This window comes from Salvelinus fontinalis, chromosome 10 (assembly GCF_029448725.1).
Source record: "Salvelinus fontinalis isolate EN_2023a chromosome 10, ASM2944872v1, whole genome shotgun sequence".
Classification (NCBI taxonomy): Eukaryota; Metazoa; Chordata; class Actinopteri; order Salmoniformes; family Salmonidae; genus Salvelinus; species Salvelinus fontinalis.
The window spans coordinates 1,909,845-1,923,817 of record NC_074674.1 but is presented as its reverse complement, the minus strand read 5'-3'; the positions used below and the strand labels follow the sequence as shown (position 1 = coordinate 1,923,817).

General features: G+C 41.0%; 1 protein-coding gene across 1 annotated transcript; it reads left to right on the top strand.

Moving 5' to 3' along the window:
• The first annotated feature begins 930 nt into the window (after positions 1-930).
• Positions 931-11,076, top strand: LOC129863348 (RAS guanyl-releasing protein 2-like). Its single transcript, XM_055935263.1, has 17 exons — positions 931-1,066; positions 1,532-1,851; positions 2,047-2,149; positions 2,322-2,378; positions 4,168-4,299; positions 4,511-4,661; positions 4,834-5,007; positions 6,059-6,175; positions 6,330-6,611; positions 6,703-6,783; positions 6,912-7,010; positions 7,091-7,206; positions 7,326-7,467; positions 8,185-8,221; positions 8,610-8,768; positions 9,529-9,591; positions 9,805-11,076. Exons 2-16 carry the CDS (start codon positions 1,782-1,784, stop codon positions 9,585-9,587), a joined length of 1,779 nt encoding a protein of 592 aa, XP_055791238.1. The 5' UTR covers positions 931-1,066; positions 1,532-1,781; the 3' UTR covers positions 9,588-9,591; positions 9,805-11,076.
• The last annotated feature ends 2,897 nt before the right edge of the window (positions 11,077-13,973 follow it).

Here is a 13,973-nt window from a genome sequence, read left to right as displayed (position 1 = left end):
TTTGTGGTTGAATCTGTATTTGAAATTCACTGCTCAACTGAGGGACCTTACAGATAATTGTATGAGTGGGGTACAGAGATGAGGTAGTCATTCAAAAATCATGTTAAACTTATTATGTGACTTGTTAAACCCATTTTTACACCTGATCTTATTTAGGCTTTCAGTAACAAAGTGGTTGAATACTTATTGACTCAAGACATTTCAGCTTCACATTTGTAATTAATAAAAAAAAAATGGTGTGTAGACCAGTGACAAAAATTCAGGCTGTAACACAATTTCTTGGGGAATAAGTCAAGGGGTGTGAATACTTTCTGAAGGTACTGTATATGAAGTCAGGGATCTGCTACCTCAGAGCAACCGAATAACTAGAAAACCAGCATAACACCCTCAGGGCCTGTGTGTGTGTGTGTGTGTGTGTGTGTGTGTGTGTGTGTGTGTGTGTGTGTGTGTGTGTGTGTGTGTGTGTGTGTGTGTGTGTGTGTGTGTGTGTGTGTGTGTGTGTGTGTGTGTGTGTGTGTGTGTGTGTGTGTGTGTGTGTGTGTGTGTGTGTGTGTGTGCGCGTGCGTGCGTGCGTGTGCGTGCGTGCGTGTGTGTGTAGAGCAAGATAGACAGACATCTTTTAACTTTTTTTCTACAGTATATAATCCTCTGTCGTTGTGGTTCATGTATTTGTTGCCTGGAGTGGCTTCTTTATGTATTTTAAATTGTCAAATAATATATAATTTCCATTACAACAGGTAAGTGCTTTGTTATTTCATCTGACTAAGTTCCCTTAATAATACTTTATCGAAATCTCACCACCAACAGCACTGCCTTGACAGTGAAAGTGCATTTCATTTAGAAGGACTGGTTGACACTTTGGGGCACGGTCTGTAAAGAGGAAATGTGACCGCACTAAAATGCACAGCAAAAAGGAAACTGAGAGCAAAAGGCAACTGAAGGGATATATAACTGTCACTTAGTTAGACAAACTGCTTTGAAGAAGCAATGGAGGGGTGCAGACACCTTTCGTAGTCTTGTGATTTTCCACATCTTATGACAAGACTGCTGTGGTCAATTCAAGAGGGTAAGACCTTTTTTTATTAGTATGATATAACATAGTTTGGTAGACTGGTTGTGGTGTCATTTCTTAATGACTCATGTACTGTATCTAATAAATTATCACATTATAAAACCAGTCAATGTTTTTAAACTCAATTTGCAAGTGCAAAACAGTGCAATCTCTAATTGTGTTTGAGATAACTGTTGACATGTATTTGATACCTGGGAAAACAGCCACCAACACACTTTAATATCTGTCTGATGGGTAATCATTTGGCTGGGATTATCTTTTCCTTGCATCATGAATAATCAGATAGATAATCTATGTGGAGGGTGAATTAGTATTGCCATATTGCAGGTTCTTGTGTCACAAAAATGTTTTGTTTGTATTATCATCAGTAAGCAAACAATTGAATAGTGAATTGCTAAATGCCTACTCTCAACTGGGTTTTGGGGGTTTTCATGACTATACCAATGCTCTTGTTTTAAGGTGGGGCAGGAAGCACACAAACTAAAAGCTTTCATAAAAGAGGAAGAGACTTTCTTAGCTTGTTGACTGGAGCAGGGTAGCTGCATGCCTGAGGACTAACAGACTCATCAGAGGACTCTGTTGGAAGGTTGCCCAACAGAATAGAGAACACAGCCATTCTTCTAAATCCCACACCTCATCACAGTCTCACTGTGTATGTTTCAACGGAGGAGAGTACAGAGAGGACTGTTGGAGAGAGAACCAGAGGAGGATGAAGTCTATCAAATTAGATCAGTCGGCGACAGTCGATGAGCTTACGGAGGCCTGCATCAAAGCATTTGGTCAGGATTACTCTCCCTTTGCCTCTCTCCTGGTGTAAATAGTTGCAGACAGTACATGCTTAGATAACATTTTCATTGTTGTTTGGTTGTACAACTGCAGTAGTTGCCTATATATAAATGATTTACACAATATGTGGCAGCTTGCCTTGTACAGTGAAGCTCATCCATGTATCTCGGTCTCTCCTCTCCTGGTAGATTATGAAGGCAGGCTGAATGATGAGTCTTTGGTCCGGATGTTTCTCATGATGCATCCATGGTACCTCTCCTCTGCTGACCTGGCCAAGAAACTCTCCAGCAAGTATCCTTTCAGATGAATGACACACCACTGTTCTCTTAAATGTATGTCCCGAGATGCTAGCAGAGATTTATTTTTTCCATAATAGTGATGGGCCTAAGGATTACTAGACCAGGGATTTCAAATGCTTTTGGTGGAAATTTTTGTGGAATTTTGTTCCTTAACCACACAACAGATCGCTGGAGGAAAACTGTCTGCCTGAACTCAGGTCACAAATCTGCCATCTTATCAAGTGAGTGAATACAGCATAGAAAATCATGGAGCCACAGAGGAAGCACTGCTACAGGTCTTAGTCGTGAGATTAATTCTGTGCTTGTCTGTCAACATTAACACATGTACTGTAGGTACAGTATATGATTTCACTGTAAGCAATGTGGAGGCATGTGATCTCCATGTAGACATATGATCTCCGTGTAGGTATATGATCTCCATGTATAGTGGCAAGAAAAAATATGTGAACCCTTTGGAAATACCTGGATTTCTGCATAAATTGGTCATAAAATTTGATCTGATCTTCATCTAGGTAACAACAATAGAGAAACACACTCTGCTTAAACTAATAACACACAAACAATGATACGTTTTCATGTCTTTATTGAACACACCATGTAAACATTCACTCTGCAGGTTGGAAAAAGTATGTGAACCCTTGGATTTAATAACTGGTTGACCCTCCTTTGGCAGCAAAAACCTAAACCAAATGTTTTCTATAGTTGCGGATCATAACTGCAAAACGGTCAGGAGGAATTTTGGACTATTCCTCTTTACAAAACTGTTTCAGTTCAGCAATATTCCTGGGATGTCTGGTGTGAACTGCTCTCTTGATGTCATGCCACAGCATCTCAATCGGGTTGAGGTCAGGACTCTGACTGGGCCACTCCAGAAGGCGTATTTTCTTCTGTTGAAGCCATTCTCTTGTTGATTTACTTCTATGTTTTGGGTCACTGTCCTGTTGCATCACCCAACTTCTGTTGAGCTTCAATTGGCGGACAGATAGCCTAACATCCTCCTGCAAAATGTCTTTATAAACTTGGGAATTCATTTTTACGTCGATGATAGCAAACTGTCCAGGCCCTGAGTCAGCAAAGCAGCCCCGAACCATGATGCTCCCTCCACCATACTTTACAATTGGGTAGGTTTTGATGTTGGTGTGCTTTGCCTTTTTTCTCCACACACAGTGTTGCATGTTCCTTCCAAACAACTCAATTGTAGTTTCATCTGTCCACAGAATATTTTGCCAGACACTAGGATTCTTCTTAACCTCATTGAGCATTCTGCGCTGTGCTCTTGCAGTCATCTTTGCAGGACGGCCACTCCTAGGGAGAGTAGCAACAGTGCTGAACTTTCTCCATTTATAGACAATTTGTCTTATCGTGGACTGATGAACATCAAGGCTTTTAGAGATACTTTTGTAACCCTTTCCAGCTTTATGCTAGTCAACAATTCTTAATCTTTGGTCTTCTGAGATCTCTTTTGTTCGCGGCATGGTTCACATCAGGCCATGCTTCCTGTGAATAGCAAACTCAAATTTTGTGAATGTTTTATATAGGGCAAGGCAGCTCAAACCAACATCTCCAATCTCGTCTCATTGATTGGACTCCAGGTTAGCTGACACCTGACTCCAATTAGCTTTTGGAGAAGTCATTAGCCTACTGGTTGACATACTTTCTCCAACCTACACTGTGAATGTTTAAATGATGTATTCAACACAGACAATAAAAATACAATAATTTGTTTGTTATTAGTTTAAGCACACTATGTTTGTTTATTGTTGTGACTTAGATGAAGATCAGATCAAATTTGATGACCAATTTATCCAAAAATCCAGGTAATTCCAAAGGGTTCACATACTTTTTCTTGCCACTGTAGGTATATGATCTCCATGTAGGTATACAATCTCCATGTAGGTATATGATTTCCATACTCTCTGGCTCCGAGCCAGAAATGACAACACTAACTTCTCCTGTCCTACCTTTCTGTCCCTGTAAACCCCGCCTCTCCTCTCCATACTGCACCGTAAGGTACTGGATCAGCGAGTTCCCAGCAGAGTTTGACCTGAACCCAGAGCTGGCAGAGCAGATCAGAGGGCTGAAGGAGCAGCTGGCTCAGCAGGGAGAGGAGCACCAGAGCACACTCATCAACGTTGACAGTGTGTAAGTGCCCCCTGTCTTCAGCCAGGCAATCATACAAGCATTGTAGCAGCTAACCAGCCAGGCAGGCACAGTCTCCTCCACAGTGACACAGTGACAGCTTAGCATTCAATGATACAGTAGAACAGTTTTCAGAGTGCATTAGTGCTTCTACATTTGGCCACTCTCGCAGTATTTCTACTGATAGTTGAGCTTCCTTTCTTATTTTCCCTAGGCCGTCATATGAGTGGAGTAGGCAGGTGAGCCAACCAGCTCAGTCTGATTTCAAGAAGAGGAAGACGTCTCTCCTCTTTGATCACCTGGACTCATCTGAACTAGCAGAGCACCTCACCTACATGGAGTATAAGTCCTTCTGTCGGATACTGGTGAGTGGGTGGCCAGCAGGTGGCTCTGTTCGCCAGCTTCGTTATGGGTCTCACCCAGGTGACTTTGCTTTTGGCTGAATTATGCAGTAGTTGTTGTATTTGTGGTTTAAGTAAGATAGACTGTGTGTTTGCATATTGGACATTGTTTTTAAAATGGTCCTTTGCCCTCCAGTTCCAGGACTACCACAGCTTTGTGATGCATGGCTGCACAGTGGATAACCCCATCCTGGAACGCTTCATCACCCTCTTCAACAGCGTGTCTCAGTGGATCCAGCTGATGGTGCTCAGCAAGCCCACCGCCCCCCAGAGGGCTGCAGTCATCTCCCACTTTATTAGGGTCGCACAGGTCAGTCAATCAACTCCCAGTCCCAGTTCAATGAATCAACTCCCAGTCCCAGGTCAATGAATCAACTCCCAGTCCCAGGTCAATGAATCAACTCCCAGTCCCAGGTCAATGAATCACTCCCAGTCCCAGGTCAATGAATCAACTCCCAGGTCAGAAAAGCTCAACTACCAGGTCAGAAAGAGTCAACTTCCAGGTCACAAAGGGTCAACTCCCAAATCAGAAAGTGTAAACTCCCAGCTCAGAAAGAGTCAACTACCAAGTCAAAAAATAATCACCAACCTGGTCTAAGAGCGTTTCATATTATTCTGTATGTACTGTATATCCAAGACATTCCATTTAGAATGATGTTACATTTCGTATGGTATGTATTAATGTGTTAGAATATGCTGTGAATTTGAAATATTTAGGATATGTTACGAATTCCAATTTGTTGTGGCTAATGTTAGCTAGGTGGCTAATGTTAACATTAGGTAGCTGGCTAGCATTAGTTAGTCTAAGAGTTAAGGATAGGGGTTAGGGTTAAGGTTACAGGGTTAGGGGAACGTTAGCTAAAAGGCTTAAGTTTAGGGTTAAGGTTAGGGGAACGTTAGCTAAAAGGCTTAAGTTTAGGGTTAAGGTTAGGGGAAGGTTAGCTAATATGCTAGGACGTTGCAAAGTAGCTAAAAAGTAGTAACTAGTTAAAGTTGTTTATTAGCTGAAATGCTCAAGTTAGCTGTGTTCTGTCTTATGTAACCATATTAAACATAACATATCATACTAATTTGAGTGTTTCGCGGATGTACCTTACTATCTTACTATGAGATCAGGCTGAACTACCGAGTCAGAAAAGTCAGCTACCAGGTCAGAAAAAGTCCACTCCCTGTTAACTGAGTCATCTCCCAAGTCAGTGTGAATCATCCCTCAGATAAAGAGAAGTCCATTAGTGCCACTGCTTCTCAGTGAATGGAATCGAAACTCCCTCTAGAAGTTGGTCTGTCTTGGGTTCCATGCAGTTTTTTGTTGGCTCTGTTAGGGCTAAGATGGGTTATATTTTTGTATCTGGTCTCTGCAGAGGTTGTTACAGCTGCAGAACTTCAACACTCTGATGGCAGTAGTGGGGGGTCTCAGTAACAGCTCCATCTCACGCCTCAAAGACACACAGTCACACATCAGCAACGATGTGAGCAAGGTAAACAGTTTCGATCATAATTATTTTATTTTATTTACTTACCAATTACAACTAAACATTTGCATTTTGAATGTAGATCTACGTCAAAATGTGTGCTATTATTTGGCTCTAGCTATGTGATGTCCAACATTATGTGACATCCTTATTGCCTCAGGTGTTCAACAACCTGGTGGAGCTTGTGACATCCTGTGGGAACTATAGCCAGTACCGCCAGCGCTTTTCAGAGAGCACAGGCTTCCGTTTCCCCATCCTGGGCGTGCACCTCAAGGACCTGATTGCTGTGCACGTAGCCCTGCCCGACTGGAGTGACCGGGAGAAGACGCAGGTCAACCTGGCCAAGACCCAACAGCTGTATGCCATCCTCCAGGAGCTTGCGCTGATCCAGACCATGCCACCCAGCGTCGATGCCAACATGGATCTGCTCAACCTGCTCATGGTCTGGCCCTGTTGACTGATACTGTACGACTTGGTAGATTTGTTTAACCTGTTGGCATTTGATTGAACAGTTTGTGTTTGGGTCCTTTCAGGTGTCTCTGGACCAGTATCACTCAGAGGAAGAGATCTATCAGCTGTCCCTGCAGAGGGAGCCCCGCACAGCCAGGCCATTGGTGAGTGTGTGTCAGGGACACACGGACACAGACATGGACACGGACACGGACACGGACACAGACACAGAGCTTGTATGTAATCTAGAGGAAATATTAATTATTGTCAAATATTTATTTTGGTTTGCCAGTCTACCCCAAGCCCACCTATGATAGAAGAGTGGGCATCTTCAGTGAAGCCCAAAGCTGACCCCACCATCATCAGTAAACACATACAGAAGATGGTAGAGGTAGGCTGTTCAACATATTTGAAATATGAAATGTAATTATAAAAGATGGCAATGAGAACTTACATTTGGTCATTTTTCAGTCTGTGTTTAAGAATTTTGACACTGATGGAGACGGCTACGTCACTCAGGAGGAATTTGAGATCATTAGGACTAACTTCCCATACCTCTGCAAGTTTGACGACCTGGATAAGAATCAGTGAGTTTGACAAGTCATAACTATTGATGGCCAACATTTCAACTATCTTTAGATCCACAAGTCACACAGAGCATCTTGCTATTACTGTAATATCAACCTTTGACCCCTCACCCTCTCAGGGACGGCAGAATAAGTCAGGAGGAGATGATTGACTATTTCACCAAGGCCAGCTCTTTACTGAACAGCAAGATGGGGTTCATCCACACATTTTCAGAGAAGCCCTGCATGAAGCCTATGCGTTGCCATCACTGTAAAGGCATGGTAAGTACAATGATGCCTATGCTTCAATTGTGTACAACTCCATGTAAAAGCTATTAGAAACAAAAAATATATATGTGAATAAGTAAGTAAGTAAATAAATAAATGAAACAATTAGGTATAAACCAATTATTATGAGGACCTGTATATACAAATGATGTTAAGGTACCCATATTATAGGAAGCACATATTGTGACCAGAATAGTGGATATTTTGGAATAAGGTATTTAGAGGACACCATTTTGGATGTGGAAAGATAATGGTTCTATTGGTGACATTGCTTAACAAAACAAAGAACTGACTTCCTGATCTCACATTTTCTGATGGCTTCCACCCAAACACAACAGTTCTGTTTCCTTTTTTCAAGTGTTTCGTTCTGTCTCTCACTCATGTTTAGTCTGTTATTATGAGGACACTTCATTTAATTTCCTGTAATACTGTAGCCTATGGTGCCCCACTTCAGGTCTGTTCTGTACTTATCATTGTGAACCAATCAAGCTGTCAGCAGTTGACTCTTGTTGACTCCTGAGAAAGCTGAAGTGACAGTTACAAACAAGACTTAATTAACTGCTCACTGTTGACGAAAGGCTTTGAAATTAATGCATGTGAAATTTGGATAAAAGATTATTCAACAATCAGTTTCATTTACAAAGTCACCATTAACCTGTCTTTTTTTCTAATGCTAAATATGATATGTAACAGATGTATTGTATTTTTCAGATGTGGAGATTTTACAAACAAAGATACAAGTGTAAAGGTACACAAATAAAATGATCTCTGTCGGGTATTCTGCACCTATCGCACCCCTCGCACAATGTTGTGTAATGTTGACCAACATTATATTGCTTATTTGCTTATTTATATTTCAGGATTATAGTTATTTACCAGATACTCTTGCTCATTGAGACAGACACTGATTAGTGTACACAGTAAGAAGTTGAGCAAAACCTTTCCAAAACCTTTCCAAAACCTTTCCAAGACATTTCCAAGACCTTTCCAAGACACATTGTGTAGTTAAACACAAAAGCCATATTACAATGCCTATAGGAAGCCAAGGCTAGATATATAACAATACAATAGCAATGCCAGTACCAATGCTGTCTGTTTTCAGATGTAAGAGATTCAACCCCTCTTCTCTATTCTAGCCTGTGGGGTGAGCTGCCACAAAGATTGTCGCAGCCGCCTTGCTGTGGAGTGCCGCAAACGAACACAGAGCACCTGTCACGAATACCATTCTCCCCAACACTCCCGTTCCTTCAGTGTGCCTACTATAGCTCAGCCGCTACACACTGTACAACATACAGGTACAAGCACACCTCCCAATTCACCTCTCTTTTCCTTTATGTTCAAATCTTTACCTGGATGTTTCAAACTTACTGTAGTCTTGAAGCACAAGGACTGGTACAGTACTTTGTACAGCTTGTTGCAGTTAGGTATGGTTAGGTATGGTTAGGTATGGTATATTTAGCCAATTTAGTGCATATTATCTCATGTCAGTAGCTGGCACAAATGAGCTTTTGCTCCTGTCCAATCTACTTGAAACATTGTCATAGTAATAAAGATTAATGGCTCACTCTCACATGAATATATTCATATTCATAAGCCTATAAGCTTTTATACCGTAGATCAGGGGTCCGCAATAGGTGGCCCACGGGCCAAAATCAGTCCACGAGTGATTTTTTGGGTCCCCCCCAAAAAATTCAGCTCAATATTTGTTTCATTTGGGAAATATGTTCAACTAGTATTCCCACGAATACAAAAAGAGACATGATCATATCTCAATGTCATCAAGGTATGAACTTATTGTTATTTTTAAATACAATCTCTTTTTGGGCTTAGTTGTGGTCAATTTACAGTGTACAAATTATTATAATTACGGTCCGTTCAGTGGCTGAATCTAGTTTTCTACCCGTAGACCTCTTGGTATAACCATGAACAGATACATAGTTACCATAGTTACAGGTGTGTATTTTTACTCAGTGCAAATGCTTTTGAACGCTGCTGTTCTCCAATATGGCTGATGTGGTGCCCTTAACACAGATAGACTTTGTTCTCTCTCCCCAGTCATTACAGAGGAAGCTCCTGACTCCCCGGGGGATGAAGTGTTTGATGTCCACCTTTGAGGAGGTAAGAGGTGTAGGAGAATACAGGGTATATGTGTTTTAGTAATCCAAGTGCAAGAAAAGGTTCTGGTCAGAATTGGACCATTATGTTCTGTCTGCAGGTGTTTTGAAGTGGTCTCTAAGCATATCATATCTAAGCACATCCCGTTTACATTGCATTTCTATATTTTCCTTGAATTAATTTTGTAGTCTACTTACTAGTTCATTTTTATATCAGAATGAAGACCAACATTGAGGACAAAAACAACAATGACTGCCCATGTTCCCGGCAGCAACGGCACTCTGAAGATCTCAGTGTGATGGAAACGTAATGCTCCTGTTTGAAGATACAACAGATGTTAGAAACATTCCAATTTTCCAGTTTAAGAGCATTTCGCATCTGAGGAAGGATTTTTTACATTTTCTGATCGATTCATCCTTCATCTGATTGATTCATCCTTCAACATCATATTATTTGCTCACAGCTTTCACAGTAGGTAAACCTACAGTATATGCATATCCCTGTGTGTATTTGTATGTGGTTCATGACTGCAGAAGATTGCTTCTCCACTAGATGGGGCTATTTGTGTGTCACAACACTGGATAGTGTAGACTACCACTGCCTTTTTACGTTCCCTGTTTTTAGTGTTTTCCTGTTTGTGTGTCACAACACTGGATAGTGTAGGCTATCACTGCCTTTTTACATTCCCTGTTTTTAGTGTTTTCCTGTTTGTGTGTCACAACACTGGATAGTGTAGGCTATCACTGCCTTTTTACATTCCCTGTTTTTAGTGTTTTCCTGTTTGTGTGTCACAACACTGGATAGTGTAGGCTATCACTGCCTTTTTACATTCCCTGTTTTTAGTGTTTTCCTGTTTGTGTGTCACAACACTGGATAGTGTAGGCTACCACTGCCTTTTTACATTCCCTGTTTTTAGTGTTTTCCTGTTTGTGTGTCACAACACTGGATAGTGTAGGCTACCACTGCATATTTACATTCCCTGTTTTTAGTGTTTTCCTGTTTGTGTGTCACAACACTGGATAGTGTAGGCTACCACTGCCTATTTACATTCCCTGTTTTTAGTGTTTTCCTGTTTGTGTGTCACAACACTGGATAGTGTAGGCTACCACTGCCTTTTTACATTCCCTGTTTGTGTGGTCTAGTTGAGTAGGAAAAATGTGTGAGTGGATTGTTAATGACAAGATCAATTGAGGTTATTTCCTCAACTAGACAATCCTGTGGTACAATTTAAAAGACATGCATACTGTAATTATTTTAGAATATAAAATTATAAATATAGTAATATCATTGTACAGAAACTACTCCACACGTTTGTTCTACCTTTATACATATGGGCTTCAGTGACACTGTAAAATGGGAGAGCAGCACAAATACAGGCTACATTTTAAACTATCATTTTGAAATATATTCCAAACTGATCAAAAATAATGAATGTGGTGTCATGTAAAAATATTGTGATTTATCCTAAATAAATGTTCTGCTCTGAAACCCAGTTTAAATTCATTTTTTCCACTTTCAAACAGATTCCAATTTAAAGCATTTTGTTGCAATGAACTTTTGCAGATACTGTGAGAATAAAAGATATTGATCGTGTTGGAGGCAAGTAACCTGGCGGCATTGGGCCAGTACCCAAAAGGTAGCTGGTTCAAATCCCTGAACTGAATCGGTGAAAGCTCTTTCCATCTGCCCTTAATTGCTCCTGTAAGTCACTCTGGATAAGAGCGTCTGCAAAATGGTGTAAACGTTTAACGCTTTGTGCTGTCCTTATTTGAACCACTCATTTTGCAAACTCACAGCCTTCAGGTGTTGATGACTCCTGCCAACTATGGTAGGCTACCTGGGTCCAGCTGAGGATTTGTCACCATAGTAACCACACCGGGTATCCTGTAGGCTATTACTGGCCTGTGACAACTGAAGCCATCTCACAATGGCTAGTCCTGTTCCTATTGTGGTAGCGTTCCCTATAGTGGCGAGTGGAGTTAGTTGAGCCAAAGGGTTAAGTTGAGCCACCCTTGTTTCTAGGAAACCATACTGTGATGATCCTCCTCATGTCCACTGTCACCTCATCTAAAGCAGGGCCTTAGTATCAATAATCAGACATTGCAAACGGTTAATGATTTATAAGAAACACATTTATTAATTGTAATTGTGTGGTTAGCGATGCTCTTTTGATTGATAATCATCTGTGAAAGAGAGAAGAAACTTGTGTTAGAGTTTATTGACATGTGTGCTGTATAAACACGTGTCTATGAACTGAACGTGTTGTATTGTAGTTAATGCATTATGAATGTTAATTGATCTTTGTGTCAAGTCTTCCTCCCATTGGCTGATGCATTGTGGGTATGTGTACTTAAATCATGTCACAGCAAACTGCTGGGTTTTGGTTGAAGAGTGTTATTCGTGTATATCCTTTGGTTGCCATGACCAATTTGTTTTGTAAATACTTGTACAGTTTTCAGTGGCTATTTATCTTCATGTTTGCTAATAAAAGCTGTGAGAAAAAAACATTTTCATTGTCAGCCTCACTGTTCCAATCCTACCACTGGATCAACCTCAAACATACACAGAATTAAAAATTGGATCAAAGATCTAGGAAGAGCGTGGTCATTTCATGGAGTCTGAAGGAAGAAACCACATGGAAAAAGTGGTAAATTAGATCCAAAATGGAATTTCACCAAGTCAAATGAATGTGTTGAGGTTTCCTGTTGTTTGTATCTAAACCAAAGTAGTTGGTCTCTAAGCTTCAATATTAGGTCCTAAACCTAGCATTAAAGTGCGTCGTTGTAGCTGTGTGGGATAATATCGTAAAAATGTTTGCCTTGGGGTAAATTGAGGCAAATGTTAGTGTTTTCTTCTCAGGCATAATGCAAGGCATTACCATTTGGATATGAGGTAACAGGGCTTGGCCTATGTTAAGTGTTTAAAAAAGTACAACGGGTTTGTTTTTTAGGTGTTCTGTCTGTGTTTAAAAGATGCTTAAAATTATTAAAGACAAAGGGATTGTGTTTGGGAAACTAAGACATGTTTTTAAAAAGAAGTGGTAATGTTTTATTCAGTGCAGATCTTTGTAGCTGGCTCAACTTACCCCTATATTTCCCCCTTACCTCCTTACCCCTTGACGAGTAATGCTGAATGTGGAAAAAAGGCCACAACTTTCCCTCCCACTCTCCCCTACTGAAACAAGGTTATTACTGAGGGAGATTTCCAACCCATATGACCTTGTCACACTGCATTAACAGTTTTGTGGAACAGATGGAGCACGGCTCCGAGGCCAATTATCGTGTGTAACATTTACATGAAGGCCAGAGTATGTTGCATGTGAAATAGGCTACATAACATGAAACATTTAAAAGTAACAATGAAAAGGTTTGGGGACGTTATATTCAAAATGCTCATGCTGAAAGTTGCCACCGTTATAACAGCTGTCCTTGAGTTAATCAATTCATTTGGTGGTTACGATAATGCTCTCAAAATGTTCCAATGCGGTGGCTCTATTTGATCGGATAATAGGGAGATACAGCTTGAACCCATTAACGGTGTGATTGTCCTCCATGGCAACGCACATGTAAGTTTCATTGGGAGTCCAAATGATTGGTCAACTGCTGCTGACCGCGCCCTCAACCATATACGGAACAATCAGCACCAGTGAGTACGGGGATTGATGCTTCTGCTGCTACCTTCAGTGCGGCGTAGGAAGACAACCATTGTCTAATGCGGGGATTCAGGTGGATCGGCTGGGCTCATAACGGCATGTGAGTCTGAAGTCTGTCCTTCCGGAAGACGAAGAAGTCTGCAGCATATCACCTCCATGTAAATATTCAAAAGACCGCAGGAATTCTGCCCCGAACCCCGGGATAATTCTAACAAACCACGTTGTCTTTCTATCGGGTGTTGGAGCACAGAATAATGCCCAGGTGAGACCACTACACATTTCTCTGCGGAATGACCTCGATAAATAAACATTGACATATTGTTCCATGTGTTGCAGTAAATATTGTATCCGTAGACTCCGACCCGTGGTTTGATTTAGCAGGACGGATCTCTCTCGCTATCACCAGACCTGTGATTGTCTGCACTAGCCTACACATATCCTGCTTTCCAATCATTAAATAATCATTGTCTGTCGTCAAGTAATAGGACATGCGTTATATTTATGCTATAAATGAGGCTTCTCGGAGTCATTCCGTTTCTTTATGTATTGACTGGGTTAGAGTAGCATCAATTGAGGGGAGAGTACAGTCAAACTCATAGATGTGTGTATATATATATCTATATCTATATATATATATCTGTGAGAGCATAAAGTCGCTTAATTGCATGCGGGTAGTAATGGCTTGGCAAGCTTGCCCGCAGATCTAGCTTGTTTGCTGGCTCACATCACGCAA

Coding starts and splice junctions, on each gene's coding strand:
- LOC129863348 (XM_055935263.1), top strand. CDS start 1,782: ATGAAGTCTATCAAATTAGATCAGTCGGCGACAGTCGATGAGCTTACG. Junction 1,852..2,046: donor GGCCTGCATCAAAGCATTTG/GTCAGGATTACT, acceptor CTCTCCTGGTAG/ATTATGAAGGCAGGCTGAAT. Junction 6,176..6,329: donor TCAGCAACGATGTGAGCAAG/GTAAACAGTTTC, acceptor TTATTGCCTCAG/GTGTTCAACAACCTGGTGGA.